The sequence below is a fragment of the Lacerta agilis genome, chromosome 1 (assembly GCF_009819535.1).
Source record: "Lacerta agilis isolate rLacAgi1 chromosome 1, rLacAgi1.pri, whole genome shotgun sequence".
NCBI lineage: Eukaryota > Metazoa > Chordata > Lepidosauria > Squamata > Lacertidae > Lacerta > Lacerta agilis.
Window position 1 is genome coordinate 16,267,317 of NC_046312.1, and position 16,751 is coordinate 16,284,067.

At 40.8% G+C, this 16,751-nt stretch overlaps 1 protein-coding gene across 5 annotated transcripts in view; it reads right to left on the reverse strand.

Annotated features, from left to right (window-relative positions):
* EML1 (EMAP like 1) overlaps window positions 1–16,751 on the reverse strand; it is a 124,891-nt gene that overhangs the window by 11,113 nt on the left and 97,027 nt on the right. For all 5 annotated transcript variants that reach the window (XM_033139975.1, XM_033139966.1, XM_033139948.1 and 2 more), the window contains 9 exons: window positions 14,252–14,381; window positions 12,531–12,680; window positions 10,607–10,676; window positions 6,865–6,975; window positions 5,396–5,491; window positions 4,949–5,083; window positions 3,324–3,423; window positions 2,109–2,263; window positions 153–278 (listed from right to left, as the gene is read on the reverse strand). In XM_033139975.1, the coding sequence (XP_032995866.1) occupies window positions 153–278; window positions 2,109–2,263; window positions 3,324–3,423; window positions 4,949–5,083; window positions 5,396–5,491; window positions 6,865–6,975; window positions 10,607–10,676; window positions 12,531–12,680; window positions 14,252–14,381 (1,073 nt within the window). The remainder of the gene's footprint in view (window positions 1–152; window positions 279–2,108; window positions 2,264–3,323; window positions 3,424–4,948; window positions 5,084–5,395; window positions 5,492–6,864; window positions 6,976–10,606; window positions 10,677–12,530; window positions 12,681–14,251; window positions 14,382–16,751) is intronic.

Genomic DNA, 16,751 nt, shown 5'->3' on the forward strand with positions numbered 1-16,751 from the left:
TGACAGCAGCAATTACTCATTCAGCAAGCTCTCAGCTCCTCCGGAGTAGAGATCAAGGAACCTCTTATAATTCAGATTTTTTTAAAAATGAAATGATTTTGTCTTTTAAAAACTTTAGTCTTAAGAAGGAATGGGCTCAAAGAAGTACTTACCTGGGTAATGGGAGAAAAGTCTCCCGAGAGGGAACCTTGTAGAACAAAATTTCGAGTGGTGCCGATTAACACAACGTCACCTTTCCCTTCTGCTATTGTTCTGATTGGCCCAAATTGCTCTGGAATCTATTTTCAAAATTCAAAAGCATATTGGTTAACTGGCACGTAGTTTCCCCTCCTCAAGTGTACATTTTCTACAGTGCTTTCCTCGGAGGATGGTGGACTCTCATTGGAGGTTTTCAAGCAGAGGTTGGGTGACCATCTGCCATGGACACATTAGCTGAGATCCCTGCATTGCAAGGGATGACCCTCGAGGTACCTTCGAGTTCTACAATTTTATGAAAGACATCTATTCTTTTCCTTACAAGATTTGTTGTTGTGTAACTGCAATTTCCCTCCTCCACTGAGACACTTAAGGGAAGTGTCTTGTGCTAGTGTTGCACAAAAGTACTGTAGTGATTTTCATTTTTATTCAGTAATCCATCTGAACACATGAGTCGCTCAGCAGTGGGCTTGCCATCACTTTCTGCTCCTCGTTCCTCTTCATAGAATCATAGAATTGGAAGGGAGCATGAGGGTCATCTATTCCAACCCCCTGCAATGCAGGATTCTTTTGCCTAACATGGGGCTTGAGCCTGTGACCCTGAGATTAAGTGTCTCATGCTCTACCAACTGAGCTACCCCCAGGTTGAAACAATACAGACTGGCTAAAGCTGCATACACATTATGAGCTTAAAACGCAACAGGTTGCCCCATTTCTCAGTTTGGATCAAAGCTGGTTTGAGGGTAGGAAGCCACAGCATTCTGTAAGAAACAACAGGATAGGCATGGATCGTGGCTGATGTTGTTTGTACACTGCTTTCCCTAACCAGTATTTGGACCACGCTGGATACAATCAGGGAATGGCTGTAGCTCCGCGGTAGAGCATCTGCGCTGCATACAGGAGGTCCTAAGGTTCAATCCCCAAAATCTCCAGACAGGGCTGAAACCCTGCAGATCTGCTGTCAGTAAGTGTTGACAATGAGCCAGATGGACCAATAGCCTGGGCTCAGTACAGTACATGTTCCTATGAATCTTTGATGTAAATGGCGAGAGTGTACACAGCATAGTTTGTATATAAGATAAGCTAGAAAACAGGGTAGGCAGAAGGTTGTGGAGTCAGACACTTGAAGAGCTGCAAAAGAGAGAAAAGGGGCTTAAATGCTATAAGAGAGCTGGAATACTAAAAAGAAAGCACAGTTGGGCACTATGGAAGGAAGAAAGCAGGAGATGACTGGGAAGGGACCTGATGGGTGCAAGCTGATAAATATCAGCTGATTTAAGAGAACAGTCCAGAACAGGCAAGGTTGGGTGAGCTTTTTCCTCCACCTGGTTTTCCAGTTTGCTCTTATGAGTAACTTAAAACCATTTGCTCAAAACCTGCTTAATTTCTTGTTCTACGAAACGCTTAAGTAAAAGCGTAATTGGTGGGGGGATAGATTGGGGCTCTATTATTCTTTCTACTCCCAAGTGCCATACCACTCTACCAAGTATTGGAAGTATGTGAGGCCAGTTACAGTCCTGGGCTGTTTAGTGAAGGCAGGCAGAGAAAAATAAAGGTATCAATTTGGTGAGGTTAACAAGAAGGAGAGGTTGCATTGAAGGGTTTGCTGGTTTCCTTTCCCTCTCATGATTCAAGCAATGTACCGTAATGTATTTCAAAGTAGAGAACTGTGCTGGGCAAATGTCCGGGATGAGTTCCAAAATTCTGTATCTATGTATTCAAAATTTATGCATTGTATGACCCTTCTGATATTACATCATATTCTTAGTCTGAGGACATAGGCATTAGCCATGAGAAAGAGTGATGTCCTTTAGAATTTGACAGCTTTTTCAGGATTCAAGCTACAAAACAAATGAATCTCTTTTCATACAGGAAATGCTAAGATGTTGCTTTTAAAGGATTGGTGACATCACCTCTGTTTTGTGAAGTTTTTGGTAATTCCCGTTCCAAGATATTAGCTTTCTGTCTTTTCCACCTCCAGACACAAGCGTTCCGTCTCGCAACATACAAAGTGCAAAAATGCCACCTTCGTGGGCTCCTTGAACTGCAGAGCTTATTCTGTTGGTACCTAGATATGGGAAGGATTAAGTTATTAACCAAGCAGTATATCTTATTTGGCGATTCAGTTATTTATTTATTACGGCAAGCCTGTTCCGTCACATATGAAACTCCCTCCCTACTGAAGTTCATCTGGTCTCACCCCTGCAGTTTAAGGCAGCTGCTTAAGACACACCCTTTTCAGAGGGTGTTTGGAGGAGGAAAGACCTGATTAGATAATTGGATTTGCTGCTATTTAAAGTTGTTATGCTAAGCATTTCAAGAACTGTTAATATTCTATATACTTTATGGATTTTAATACACTTTTATTTATTTGGTTGTAAACCAACCTGGGGGCTTGTGCAAGTGGTCGTATATAAACCACAGAAACGTACGTAAATAAGTAATAGTGTGGACACTGAAAGATACCTTTCGTCTATACCAACAGGTTTAAGTTGGCCAGTTGATATTGTGGCTGCGGTTAGTCTTGGATCTTATTTCTTAAATGTATCCACAGAATTTACTTAGCTATTTAATTCGTTAAACCATGTTTGCAGGAAAGACTGAAACATGCAAGGTGTCTGTTATCAATCTAGGACCATGTCAAATGTTTTCTGCTTCCGTGGGACTGAAATGTTCCTTGAACATGTTTTTTTCATGACTGTTTGCTACCCCCTCTTGGCAGGTATTTTAATGCCATTTTTGCCAATCACCATCAAAAGGCTGACAACATAATCCCAGCTAATCAGGAATCCCATAGCCAGCATGATGTACCGGTAATTATTAGGCCACATAGCCAGAATCACTTCACAAGATTGCTTCAGAGTCAGGGCAATGCTTCCTCCCCTCCCTCAGAAAGGGAAACATTTTTCGCTCCACTCGAACCTTCCATTACTAAGAAGTAGCATACTTTTTTGCAGGGGCAATAGCATTCACAGAATATACCCGACCCACAATTGATTCTGAATAAATTCTATTTCATTTTCTTGCCAGGAAAAATTAAATAAGCACTTTCTTAAATCTAGAAGAAATAACTGTTAAATCTACGTCAAATGTAGTCATTTACTGTTTTATAAGCTTACTCTTCTTACCTTTTCCCCATACTAAGATATTTCCACTTGAGTCTCCAGTAATTGTATCACCGTTTTCAGAAAACGTCACACACAAAACAAATTTTGGCTTTTCTTGTTTCTGTATGGTAAGAGATTTGGTATATTTATAATAATCACAGGGGAACAACATTATTTATTCAATTTAGATAATTTCAAAACCACATGCTTACCTCAAGATAAAAATCGGGAGAAATAAGTAACACTCAAGAGATTGCAAGTTTTACAGATTTCATCAACGTACGTTTACAAATTCTTGAAGTATATTAAATAGAATACATTGCACATATGCCTTATCCATGCAATAATACACCTGCTGAATAATGCATTCAAAGCTATCTTCCTTTCTGAAGAAATTCCTTTAATCAAACGAATTTGATTAAATCAAATTTAATCAAAACTGCATTTAAAATACCTGGTTGTGGAATGTACAGTTTTGTTGTTATTTTAAAGTAGTGACATTCCAGATTGTGTCCCTAAAAATATGGGGGGAAGAAATCACATTCCACATGCTTGGCCGGGACTCAACAGTCAACTATATAGGTAGACCCAAAGTCATGCAAATGGCCAGTGGCTCTTCGGCACATCCCTTTGAATGCTTTTAAAAATCATGTGGCTTTTGAACTCTCAGTTTGATAAATACCATACAGTGGTGCCCCGCTAGACGAATGCCTCGCTAGACGAAGGCATTCGTCTAGCGGAAGGCTGCCCCGCAAGACGAATTTGTCAATGGGGCTGCCTCGCAAGACGAAAAAAAAATTTTTCGTCTAGCGAAAACTGCGGTTTGCATTGGTGCTTCGCTAGACGAAAATACTCGCAGAACGAATTATTTTCATCTAGCGAGGCACCACTGTATTTTCCCATGTATAAGACTAGGTTCCCCCCCCCCTAAAAAATAATGTCAAAAATTAGGAGGCGTCTTATACACAGATACATCTCTCTCCATTTTCTTAAATCCGAGTCCCCCAAAATAGGGGGTGTCTTATAGACAGAAAAATACGGTAGTTTGCAATGCAAGCAGTCTGCAGCTGTTTGAGAAACACAAGCCACGAAGTATCACTGGACCTGTGGAACTGGCTCTATGGCGATCTTGGGTACATATTGGGTTGTGCATTATAAAGATACCATCACAGTCAATATTCTAAGATGCTGGAAAGATATACAAATTCTGACTAGAAGAAGGAAGAGCAAGTGTGATGAATCAGAGTCATCTTTGTAATAGTAGGCAACGTCATGCTTTTACCCAAGAACAGAGAGCAACAACTCATATTTGAGCCTCCAGCTGTTTTTGGACTACAACTCCCATCATCCTGAGCTAGCAGGACCAGTGGTCAGGGATGATGTGAACTGTAGTCCAAAAACAGCTGGAGGCCCAAGTTTGGGAAACCCTGGTCTAGACCCTGTTGGATGAATCCTGCCATGGGTAGCCTCTCCTTCAGCACTGTGACGTGGTGACACTAGGAGGACAACAAGACCAAAGAAACAACACTGGAAGAAAGATGGGTGAAGTTCCTGCACTGATTTGAACCAGCCAGCCCATTCTTTGGCTATAGGCTCCTTCTATGTAACTTCCGTTTGTAACTCCCATGAACATAAGCATTTGTTACCTCAAATAAGCCTTGCTTTTTAATGAGAGAACTCCCTTCAAGCGTCCAAAAGTAAAGATGCGATTTCCCACAAGTAACTATTATATTAGTGTCTGTAGGGTGAAAATCAGCGGCAAATACGGCTTCGTTAGAGCACTAGAAGGAGGGAAAAATTATTTCAACATTTGCAAAAAAAAAAAAAAAAGACATGTCAAAATGCCCACAGACAATATTAAGAGCACCAATAGTAAGTTCATATGCTTTGGAAGGGTTTTAAGTGCCTTGCAATACATTAATCTGTATAGATATAGGCCAAATAAGAACATAAGGGGAGGCTGCTGGGTCACACTGGAGGCTAGCAGCAATGTTTACAAGGTGTTACAATGAATATGGCACCAATGGGGTAGGAGAGAGGGAACAAACCCGGTGGGTCTCAAGTAGCAGAAAAGCAACCTCACTGCAAAATACCTTGACATCTGCTAGCTTTTCTTCTCTCTGCCAGTCCCACACTGAAAGCACATGGTCATTGGAGTCATCCACTGAACAAAGGTTACTCCCTCCATTCTGAAATAAAACATGAAATATCTCACTGGAGGAATGCACCAAAATGTGATTAAATATAATCACAGATTCTAACTGGAAATGCGGTTCTCTATGAGCCAGTCGTTACGCAACCAAAACAGCACCATCCACGCAGAAGAGGTGTTATTGGCAGGTTTGAGGAAATATATATATATATATATATATATATATATATATATATATATATATATATATATATATATATATATATATATATTTAGCAAAAAATATTAATAATAATAATAATAATAATAATAATAATAATGGTAAATTTATAGCCTGCCCATCGGGCTGGGTTGCTCCAGCCACTCTGGGTGGCTTCCAACATAATATAAAAACACAACTAAACATCAAGCATTAAAAACCTATTGATACAGGGCTGCCTTCAGAAAGTCATGTAATTGGTTATCTCTTTGACATCTGATGGGAGGTTGTCCCAAGAAGGCCCTCTGCTGTTTGGGCAGAAGGTAACTGTAGCCATCAACAGAACTGTACGGAACAACCTTACATTTACAGAGCGAAATATCCTCCTCAATTATATACTCAGCACATGGAACCTTACAAAAGGACAATACGAGTGGACTCTCTGTGCCCTTACCACAGCAAAAAGACAGATACTGATGAACTGGAAAGATAAAAATGCGGCTCCCTTCTACGACAGGATCGAAGACTTATACAAACTCGCAACATATGAACAAATTGCATATAAACACAGACTTGCCATGGACAAATTCAATGATATTTAGAATCCATTCTTACAAATACTGCAATAGACTAAGATCTGGTAAAGTACAATAACAACCTTGTAAATATTCAGTTTTGGGTCCCCCCCCCACCCCTCTTTATTTTCCCTTCTGCATGGTTTTGTTTCTCTTTTTCTTTTTTGTTTGCGTCTCACCATGTTTGGTGCACGTATGTTTATGTACTCTTTCAATAAAGATGTTACAAAAAAGGGCCCTCTGCTGTTCTATTACAACTAGTTTGGCCCTAAACTAAAGGGGAGGAATGAGGAGACTTCTTGGTCACAAATTCAGACAGACAGGTCAGCAGCAAGCAAATCAAATTTCCACTTGTAGGAGCAGTAAAAATGATGTTTGAAAATTACTTTTTTTTTTGTTTTAACCCTTCTTACTTAAGAAAAAGATTTCACTGAAGCAAAACTAAATCAGCAAAACTAGAATCCAGTAAAATAATATCTGGTGCATTCCACTGGGGAGGTCTCCGGAACAACCTAACACAGAAGTGAATAGCATTTGCTTACAGAGGAAGCTGTCCCATTGAGTTACGGCAATAGATTTTAGAACTGTAAATATGGCAAAAAGTGCATCAACAATACATAAAGAGATTTCACTTACCGATTTGGAAAATGCAATGCAAGTGACAGCCCGGTCAAAGAACCCCATTCCAATGACATGCAGCGTGTTCAGAGTAACAGAGTCCCAAATGCGGACATGGGGCAGGAGTTGCTGCAGAAATTGAACAAACAATAAGCAACAGCTGCAGTTAGATTTGGGGGGGGGGGGTGAGGTGGGGCAGGAATCTGAGTATAATCAGAGCATGTGAAAATAACTGCAAATGCATCTTAGCCATATTTAAAATCTTCCATTCATGGAAACACAAACATACAGGAGAAAAGGTCAAATTTTCTTTCAACTTCTGCCTCTTATCTGCAATATAGGGGTAACAGTGGTCTAACACAGTGTTTTTCAACCACTGTTCCGCGGCACACTAGTGTGCCGCGAGATGTTGCCTGGTGTGCCGTCGGAAAAATTGAAAAATTCAAGAAAATTACTTTATATATATAATATAGGCACAGAGTTAATTTTTTAAACATTTTCTAATGGTGGTGTGCCTCATGATTTTTTTCATGAAACAAGTGTGCCTTTGCCCAAAAAAGGTTGAAAAATACTGGTCTAACATATACTGTAGTGTGGTTGTCAGGGTTACTGAGACACTGATATGCAGATGGGCATTTTACTCTATTTCTAGTCCATGTCACTTCTGCAACTGTAAGTTCCTTCCATTCTGTTTCTACTCCTTTCTAATTTTCTCTTAAAATATATAATTTTTGAATGTATTTTGATAATTTTTTAGCCAAGAACTGTGTCACAGCGTACAGAGAGGTACAAAATCCAATAGAAAGCTGTGGTTCAAGCTGCACACTAGTCTAGGAGATGTGGATTAGGTCAGGTCATACCAGAAAAATCTGGAAATATCAATTCCCTACGTACATATGAAGCATTTTAGAGATCGCATCCTGGAATTATTGAGGGCGAGTGGCATGCCTGCTGTTCCCAGAAAGTGAGGAGTATGATTCAACTACAAAACCATATGAAACATCCAAAATGGTCCAATACATTACAAAAAGATTTAAACCTTCTGACAGCTTCACTCTGCCCTCCAAAATTCAGCTGAAACAGATAGGTCTTACAATGCTTCCAAATTTTAACTAATGCACAGCATATCAAACTTGCATTTGGTGTCCCCTTCAATGACAGCTAATGGAGTTTGACAGGATCATATAACGTCTGCAATGCAGAGTTAGAACGCTAGAGAGCAATCTTTGCAAACGTACGTTTAAAATAGCAAAACGTATGCCCAACTGACAGACAGTATTTGCCTACTGATGACTGCAGACCCAAGTTGCAGAGAGGCAGTTCTGTCTATAAGCAAGAAAAATCTATTCACGCAAAGTCTGAATAAATACTAAAAGGATTAGCCAGAATTGTTCTTGGTCTTTTTATCAATAAAGATATCTGCAGGGAGAATCCTTTGGGAAGATTTAAAGAAATCACTTTATACTTGAGGTTTAACATGTTGAAATAAACAAGAAAATAAGAATTGCATTTCCATTATCGGCAGTCTTTAATGAGCAATGAAAAAGAAAGAGTTGCCACCGATGAACCTTCCTAGTTAGGTAATTAATAGTAATAATAAATATTCTTATTGAAAATGGCTAAGGTCGATAGTCTTTCATACGGATCCTTTTCCACTTTCCATTACAACCATGGTAACTGTAATATTTGCTCTAGTGTTTTTAGCAAGGTCATAAGAAGAGTCCTGCTAGATTAGAACAAAGCCATATCTAGCGCAACATTCTGTTTCCTACTGTGGCCAACCAGATGCCTATGGGGAAATGACAGGGAGCAAGATCCTCTCTGGATGCTGCACCCAGAGTGCATGGCATTCAGGAGCTATGCTGCCTCAGATCCTGGAGCTATATACAACCATCATAATTAGAAAGCTAATGGAAAAGGAGATTGTGTATTTTAGTACCATCAAATGGTGACATTTATGCCTGGCAGTTATAAGTACAGTGGACGCTCGGGTTGCGAACGTGATCCGTGCGGGAGGCACATTCGCAACCCGCAGTGTTCGCAACCTGCAGCGCCGCTTCTGCGCATGCGCGGATTGCTATTCAGTGCTTCTGCATATGCACGAAGCTCCAAAACCCTGAAGTAACCCCTTCCGGTACTTCCAGGTTCGACGCAAGCGCAACCCACAAAAACATAACCCGCAGCGTTCGCAACATGAGGTATGACTGTACTTAGTTTCTGCTTGCAAGTTTCCCACAGCCTTGCAAACTTCCCACTACACAGACAGGAAGCTGGATTGCTAGATAGGTCTTATATTCATATAACCATATTTTTTGTGTATTCCCCCCCCCCATTTTTTTTAAGTTTAAAATTGGGGGTTGTCTTATACATGGAATGTTTAAAAATATTTATTTCTTCATTTTGGGCCCCCAAAATAGGGGTCATCTTATACATGGGGTCATCTTATAGGGGGAAAATACGGTACATTTCCTCAATCAAGCTCATGCTTTTCTCCAAAGCGTTCAGCTTTTTTATAACAAAATAAAAAATTCCTTCCAGTAGCACCTTAGAGACCAAAAGAACAAACTTAGTTGGTCTCTAAGGTGCTACTGGAAGGATTTTTTTATTTTTTATTTTGTTTTGACTATGGCAGACACGGCTACCTACCTGCAGCTTTTTTATGTCATTCATTCTGCCCTTACATTTTATGACCCTGGAGTAGTTCCTGGTGCCTTATTTGCAGTTTCTAGTTTCCTAATTGTTTAAAAAATGCAGAGGCAGCCTGAATAAATAACCACCCTTCATCTGAAGAGTGTTTGTACTAAAGTGAAAGAACAATTTGTACAACACAGGTGCAATATTTTTAAAAACGCAACAGAATGAATGAATGAATGAATGAATGAATAACATTAAATTGAGGCACAAAGGCAGTTCTGGTAAATATTATCATCGGGGAAAAAGTGTGTTTCCTTAAGGAGGGCATTCAAACTGAGACAACACTTCAAAATAAGACCAGGTCACTACCGTGAATCATTTACCAACAGAACTGGCAGACATTGCCCAACAAAGTGAAACAGCACCACATTTGACTCAAGGCTTCATTTTGACGCATCGAGCTCTCAAGCGGCAGGTTCTTAGGAATGATTAAACATTAGGAAGAACTTCCTGACAGTGAGAGCTGTTCGACAGTGGAATTTGCTGGAAAGGAGTGTGGTGGAGTCTCCTTCTTTGGAGGTCTTTAAGCGGAGGCTTGACAGCCATCTGTCAGGAATGCTTTGATGGTGTTTCCTGCTTGGCAGGGGGTTGGACTGGATGGCCCTTGTGGTCTCTTCCAACTCTATGATTCTATGATATTGATTGATACCAGAAACTTCTATATGCAACAGGAATTGGGTTTTGGACACAAAATAAACATTCAGCTGCCCCAGATTTACACACATGAATCCAGCAGACTGTGTTGTATGAAGCATCCAAAGCAAAACTTCACAATCAATGCATACTCAAGCATGAAGCACCCAAGAATGACATGGCTTTAGGTTGGAAAGGCAACTGGAACTAGGAACCAAGCTCATCCTCATTTATATATCCCTACTAACTTCATTTCTCCTATCATGTCCACTACATTGGAGCTCTGGTTCCTTCCAACATATAATCCTGGAGGTTTACTTTTAACACACCTGCTCCTTATTAGTATTAATACATTAGCACATTAGCACATTAGTATAAAAACAACAGATTTCTAACAAGCAAAATTCTGAACATGATCAATAGGCTGACTTACTTTCCCATCCTTAGATGTTCCTGCAACCTGACCAGTTGCTATGGTGATCCTGTCAGGATGGACAGCTAGGCTGAAGGAGGGAGGGGAAAAACCTTTGTCAAATCTCATATTACAAACACTGTTCACAATGCAAGCTAAAAGAATTCTGAACACCCTGGACTGGATGGTTTCCCAAACATTTATTGCAATGCATACGGAAACATTCTCATTTCAGCCGTTGCCATGTCTGATGTGTGAAGACAAGTATCGCAAGGCACTGAAGGGTGAAAACAATTACAGTATTTTGTACATGCTTTTCATAAACTATTTAAATTTTATGATTTAATTCCCATGACAAATGCTCTGTCCCCAACCTGCAATTTCTTGCAATAACCAAATCAATATTAACACTAAATGCATAAACTATTGAGGACTAGATTTATGGCTGCATCAATGCTCTTTGTCCCATTTCTTGTAATCATGCAAAGCTGGTGATGAGAACTGATGTGGGGTATTATTTATTTACTGCGGGTTGCGTTCAACTCCCTTTTGAAATTATTGAACTAAGTGAGTTATGGCCATTAATTTGAATGGGTCTAGTTCTGAGTAAAAGTTAGTTGTTTTTATATCTGTTGGAAGCTGCCCAGAGTGCCTGGGGCAATCCAATCAGATGGGTGGGGTACAAATTAACAACAACAACAACAACAACAACAATTGGCTGCAATCCTATATTGTTGCCCTGCTTTTCAGATGCCTGTCTCCCAAAGTGGCCCAAAGAAAAAGGAAGGGGGAAAGCCATACTTCTGCAACAGCAAGGCAACAGGAGTTAGAGCAGTGTGTTATTATTTCTGGGAAGAAAGGAAGAAGTGAGTTCCCTGAAGCTGCTCCTTCTCTGGCCCCTGGATGAGGTTAGGTTGGTCCCCTTTTCGCCTTGATTCCTAGAAGTCAGTAGTGGTGCAGCCTCCTAGTGATCCCAGGTCCTCTTTCTCATGGCAGGAGCCAGAATGTGATTCTTTTCTGCTCTCCAGCTCCAGGGTGGTAGTAGTTACAACTGTGGGCTGTTAGCCAGGAATCTCCCATTCATTTTAACATTAGTTCCATGAGTAAAGGAAGAAGTACAAATGGCTTCACTTTTGTTCTCTCATTCCTACCTAGGCAGTGCATTGTTGGAAAATTAAAACAAGGCAGGTGACAGTATCACCAACATCACCAGGTGGAGGCCCATGAGGGTACGCCCCCCCCCCTAAAATTTGGCTCTACTGCTATACGTTACAGTCATGCCTTGGTTGTCGAATGGAATCCATTCTGAAAGTCCGTTTGACTTCCGAAAAGGTTCGACAAACAAGGTGCGGCTTCTGATTGGCTGCAGGGCTTCCTGCACTCAATCGGAAGCAGTGTAAGCCGCGTCGGACGTTCGGCTTCCGAAGAACGTTCACAAACTGGAACACTCACTTCTAGGTTTGCGTTGTTCAGGAGCCAAAATGTACGAGTGCCAAGGCGTTCATCAAGCAAGATACGACTGTATTTACAACAGATGTGGGCTAACTTCAGACTACTTTGCTTTTACTGGAACACCAAAATCTACCAACCAGAGCCGGGTGCAACATGGTGCTTCAGCTAGATGGCCATACGCTAATAATTAAGGAATATGGGGTCTTTGAACAAATGCCCAGCCCAGCAATTTGTGATCCATACCAGAACCAAGCTCTCAAGTTCTACCACAAGCAATCTAACTAGGCCGGCCGGGCTTTTAAGTTGCTGCCATTATTAAGACTATTAAGGGGTTAGAAACCGTTGCAGATTTCTGCAAACCACCCAGAGATCTGCCAGTAGCTCCCAAATCTACTTTCTGCCCACCCCCGCTTTACGAGAAACAGGACACACTATTGTTTCAGTTCTTCCACCTTGTTTTATTTCCAAGGTATCAATGCCCTATTCGGCTTACCACTTGACATCATCATTGTGAGCAGTGTAATGCCGCTGTAGTTGCTCTTCAACGTTGTACAACACAACAACAGACGCAATGAAATACACGGTTTCACCCGTCGGAAGGAGGTACAGGTTACTACGACAGTCCCGACCCCTGTAGCCATAGCTGACATCTTAGTTAAGATCATAATAGTTTGTAAGCGGCCGTTCAAAAATTGCAAGCGCCATTCGATGTGATAATTTGGGCCCATACTGTAAGGCTCTATGACTCTGCACTAGTTTATTTGCACCAGATGCCGAACGCAGTCACTAACCGTTGCTCCATTTCCTGGTGAATCTGGTGGAGACAGATTTGTTTTTGGGGGAGTGATGGGCTTTCCCTTCAAATGTTCTGTGCTGGATCTCAGCAGACGTGATGTACAACATTAGGTATGCTGTCTGGGAGCCCTCCCTGTTGGTTGAGGTGGGTTTGGTTTCAAGTGGCAGAAGGAGAGCGCGCCATTTGAAATGGGATTCCCCCCTCCCCCATCAAGCCTGCAGGTGGGACGAGCTCCGTTTCAAACAAGAGACTGGGACCTTTCTAGTGAACAGATCTTCTCACCTTTAAGCAGTTCAGGCCTGGAATATTCTGCTGCTGTTCTTCATCGGGGACAACTCCACAGCCACAAAGACTGTGATGCAAGAAGGTATAGCCCACCCCCTCGGGAAATGCTAGCACAGTGTACCTATAGACTTATCACCCGAACCACAACACAGATGAGTACACCTCCCTTTTAGGACTTTTGCAATGTACAGTTCACCTGCCTTCCCCTGTATTCTGTCTGTTGTACAGATTTGCCTTGAAATAATTTAAACAATGCAACTGAAGGAGGCTACAATACAAAAGCAGTGAATCTCATTCTCCAACCACAAATCATGGGCAGATCTAATCTAATCGTGGGAGTTAATCTATATGTAAAGTGGTACTATTTGGCACATGATGCTATTTAACATTAAAAATCATGCAGAAGCACGCTCTGTCATACATGGTTTCTTGTTTATTGAAGGCAAAGGTGAACTTTGGATGTGTAGATAGATAGATGGATAAATTGATAGACAGACAGACAGGTAGAGACCCTGTACAGTACTTCTGATTTGTCTTCAAAAGACTGGCCAACAGTGACTTGTGTGCTTAAGAAAGAATCTGAAAAATAATTCTAGGAGTAAATAAAAAGAGAACTAGCATAAACTGTCTTTCTGTGTATCATATGACCAAGTGATCATGGTATTTATACGACCTAAATGGATGTGCTGAAAATCATGATGTATTTTCTAAGAATTCTGTTCCTTAAAAACTGCAGAGACATATAAATACCCTTTGATATGCCAGTAAAAGAGAAAAGCTGTATAAGTACATTATAATTAGTAACCATAGCGCCCTACTTTTCTGCAATGTGCCTAATTTAACTGTGTGATAATTAACTGGTTTTAAACATAAACCTTCAGGCTACATTCAGCTGAAGCCTTCCTGGAGCTGCTTAATGGGATAAAGATGTGCAGCAGAACTTTCATATTATTAATACTCATTTGACTGTTTTATCAGTGAAATGGTAATTGCTTCCAAAAAAAAAAAACACCTAGATGCCCGCTATGATTAATAACCTTCCAAGATACATTACAACAACAACAACAACACACAACTGAACCCAAGAAATGAGCAGTTTCTACGTTTAACATGCCACTATAAGAAAAGGATACACCCATTCCAGTTTTAGCCTCTTGGCTGGTAGTTCTGCTTTTGCTTCCAGACTGTAAGATTCCACTTGATCTTTGGGCATGAACATGGTAACAGGGCGTCCACGCAGAAACATTTTAACGTATCCTTCCTCTACAAAAAGGTCAAACGATAGAAAGAATTACACACATGCACCATTAGTCATGTACTCCAACATTCTTCTATCCCAGCCCACTAATGTTGCTTAATGACACGTTGAAGTTACATTTGAGGGGGGGTGCTGTTCCCCACCCCACCCTGGCAAGCAAAATTTGATATAACCAGTTATGCACACCAAGTCCCCTTCTGCTTTAAATCTCTTTACAATACTGAAGAAGAAACTCCAAAGATTACAATTAACACCAAAAAAAGCCACATGAAATTCTTTTATTTATTTTTATTGGATATTTACACATCTGGGTGTCAGCATCTACAATTTTTAACATTCACGGCATCTTAGTGTAAAGACAAACTTTGCACTTGGCTTATATTGTTAGAGATACACTGGAAGCACAACGAGGACAGGCAATTAGTAAAAGATCTGCGCTGACGTACATGTAAAAAAGAAGACGACTAAGTTTTAAAACAGAAGCAGCAACAATGACAGCACAGAGAAAGGAGAGAGAAACATGAAAGAATGACAGATCTGAACTCTGCTGACATTAAGTAAACACTCTTAACACCAGAAATACTCTAGTAGACGGTGCTTTAAGTGAAGTATGAAGGCAGAGGAACTCTAATAACAGATCTGGAAGTACTGACTTGGGGATTTCATGGGGCTTAAAAAGCTAGGTGATCTAGGAAATGTCATGATAGTCTGACTAGGACTTTTAGGAAATGGCAAAGCCAATGGAGGTTTCTTGCGAACAGCTGGTGAAGCTTTTCGAGGTTCAGAGCTTGCTGCCTCCTGCTGCTCCATCGGCAGATCAAGGGATCCAGCCTTGTTCTCATCCAAATCGGGCAGTTTTGGAGTCAATGACATCAGCAGAGTTACTAGATGGAATAATCGTGGGCATAGAGAAAGTGGAAGGGCAGAAGCAATAACATTATGTAAATCAGTGAGAGAATTTTAGGTCTACTAAAAGCATTGCTAAGGATTTGCTAAGGATTTTCAAACACCATTAAAAAAAGGCAATGTTTAAAGGAGGAGGGCTTTATTTAAATGGACGAAGTAACATAATTTATGTGTTGTCATTGTAGTTTTAATCAGAATTCACTGAACAACAATATCATGTTATAAGCTTATTTGCCAATAACAATTTAACAGCTGTTGCAGTGGTTAGTGTGTGTTTTTTTAACCAGCAATGCACATATGGAATGTACCCGAAGCTTAACTAGACACCTTCTAATTCTTTTCTCTCTTTTTTTAAGGAAGAACAACAAAACGTGTTGAAGTGAACATATAACTGCAAGCTTAACGAAGCTGTACTTTACACATATTGCTAGAGATTCTTTCAAAGCACGGAAAGTTGCCACAGTACTTTACAGCTGTGCATGGACAAACAAAGTACACAATGAATAGCTGGACACTTGACAGTTCCCGAGCTGTACAGGCAAGTTCCAGGTAGCTACATTTCTAGGCCTACAACAACAAAACAAAGCACACCTGTCCTTAAACATGGGACTATGTAGCACACATCAAAAGCTCAAGGGCTCAGATCACTTGCTTATCAGAAAATAATGCGGGTAGCCAATGTTAAAGTCCAATGCTGATGTAATGCTGCCAATCTCCAAAGCACGATTAGGAGGCTGTGAGTTCATGGAGGTTCTCCACCCCCTTCTAAACCAATGACAACCCTGATTCTGCTCACCTGGCTTCTACTCTTAATCAGGAAGCCAGGTGAGCAGAACCATGGTTATCTTCATCAGGTTTTAAACACAATATGTTTTGGACTACAACTCCCATCACACACTATTACTGGCTGTGCTTCCTGAGGCTAATGGGAATTGCTGTCCAAAAGATCTGGATGGCATCCTCCTTCGTTAGTGCCAACAGGAGAGGGAGGGGGGACATGGCACTGGGAAGAAGGAGTAGTAGTATATTCCCTGCTTCCAAGTTCTCAGGCACTGGCAGTGCTACATTTGCATGGCACCTATGTAATGTGTGGATTGGGTTTTAAATTAATGCTTACTAGCGTATTGTTCTTCTGAAATGTGTTATGCATCCATTTAGCCTTTGGGGAACCTGCCCTAACCTAACATTTACCATGTAAGCAAGTAAAAGCTTAGGTGGGTGAGCAGCAATCACTGTAGCACTAGATCACTACATTACACATTATGGGTACAAGCATTTAGAATCAGGGTACAATCGTACCTTGGAAGTTGAACGGAATCCGTTCCGGAAGTCCATTCGACTTCCAAAACGTTCTGAAACCAAGGCGCGGCTTCAGATTGGCTGCAGGAAGCTCCTGTAGCCAATCGGAAGCCACGGAAGCCCCATTGGACGTTTGGCTTCCAAAAATACTCCGCAAACCGGAACAGTCA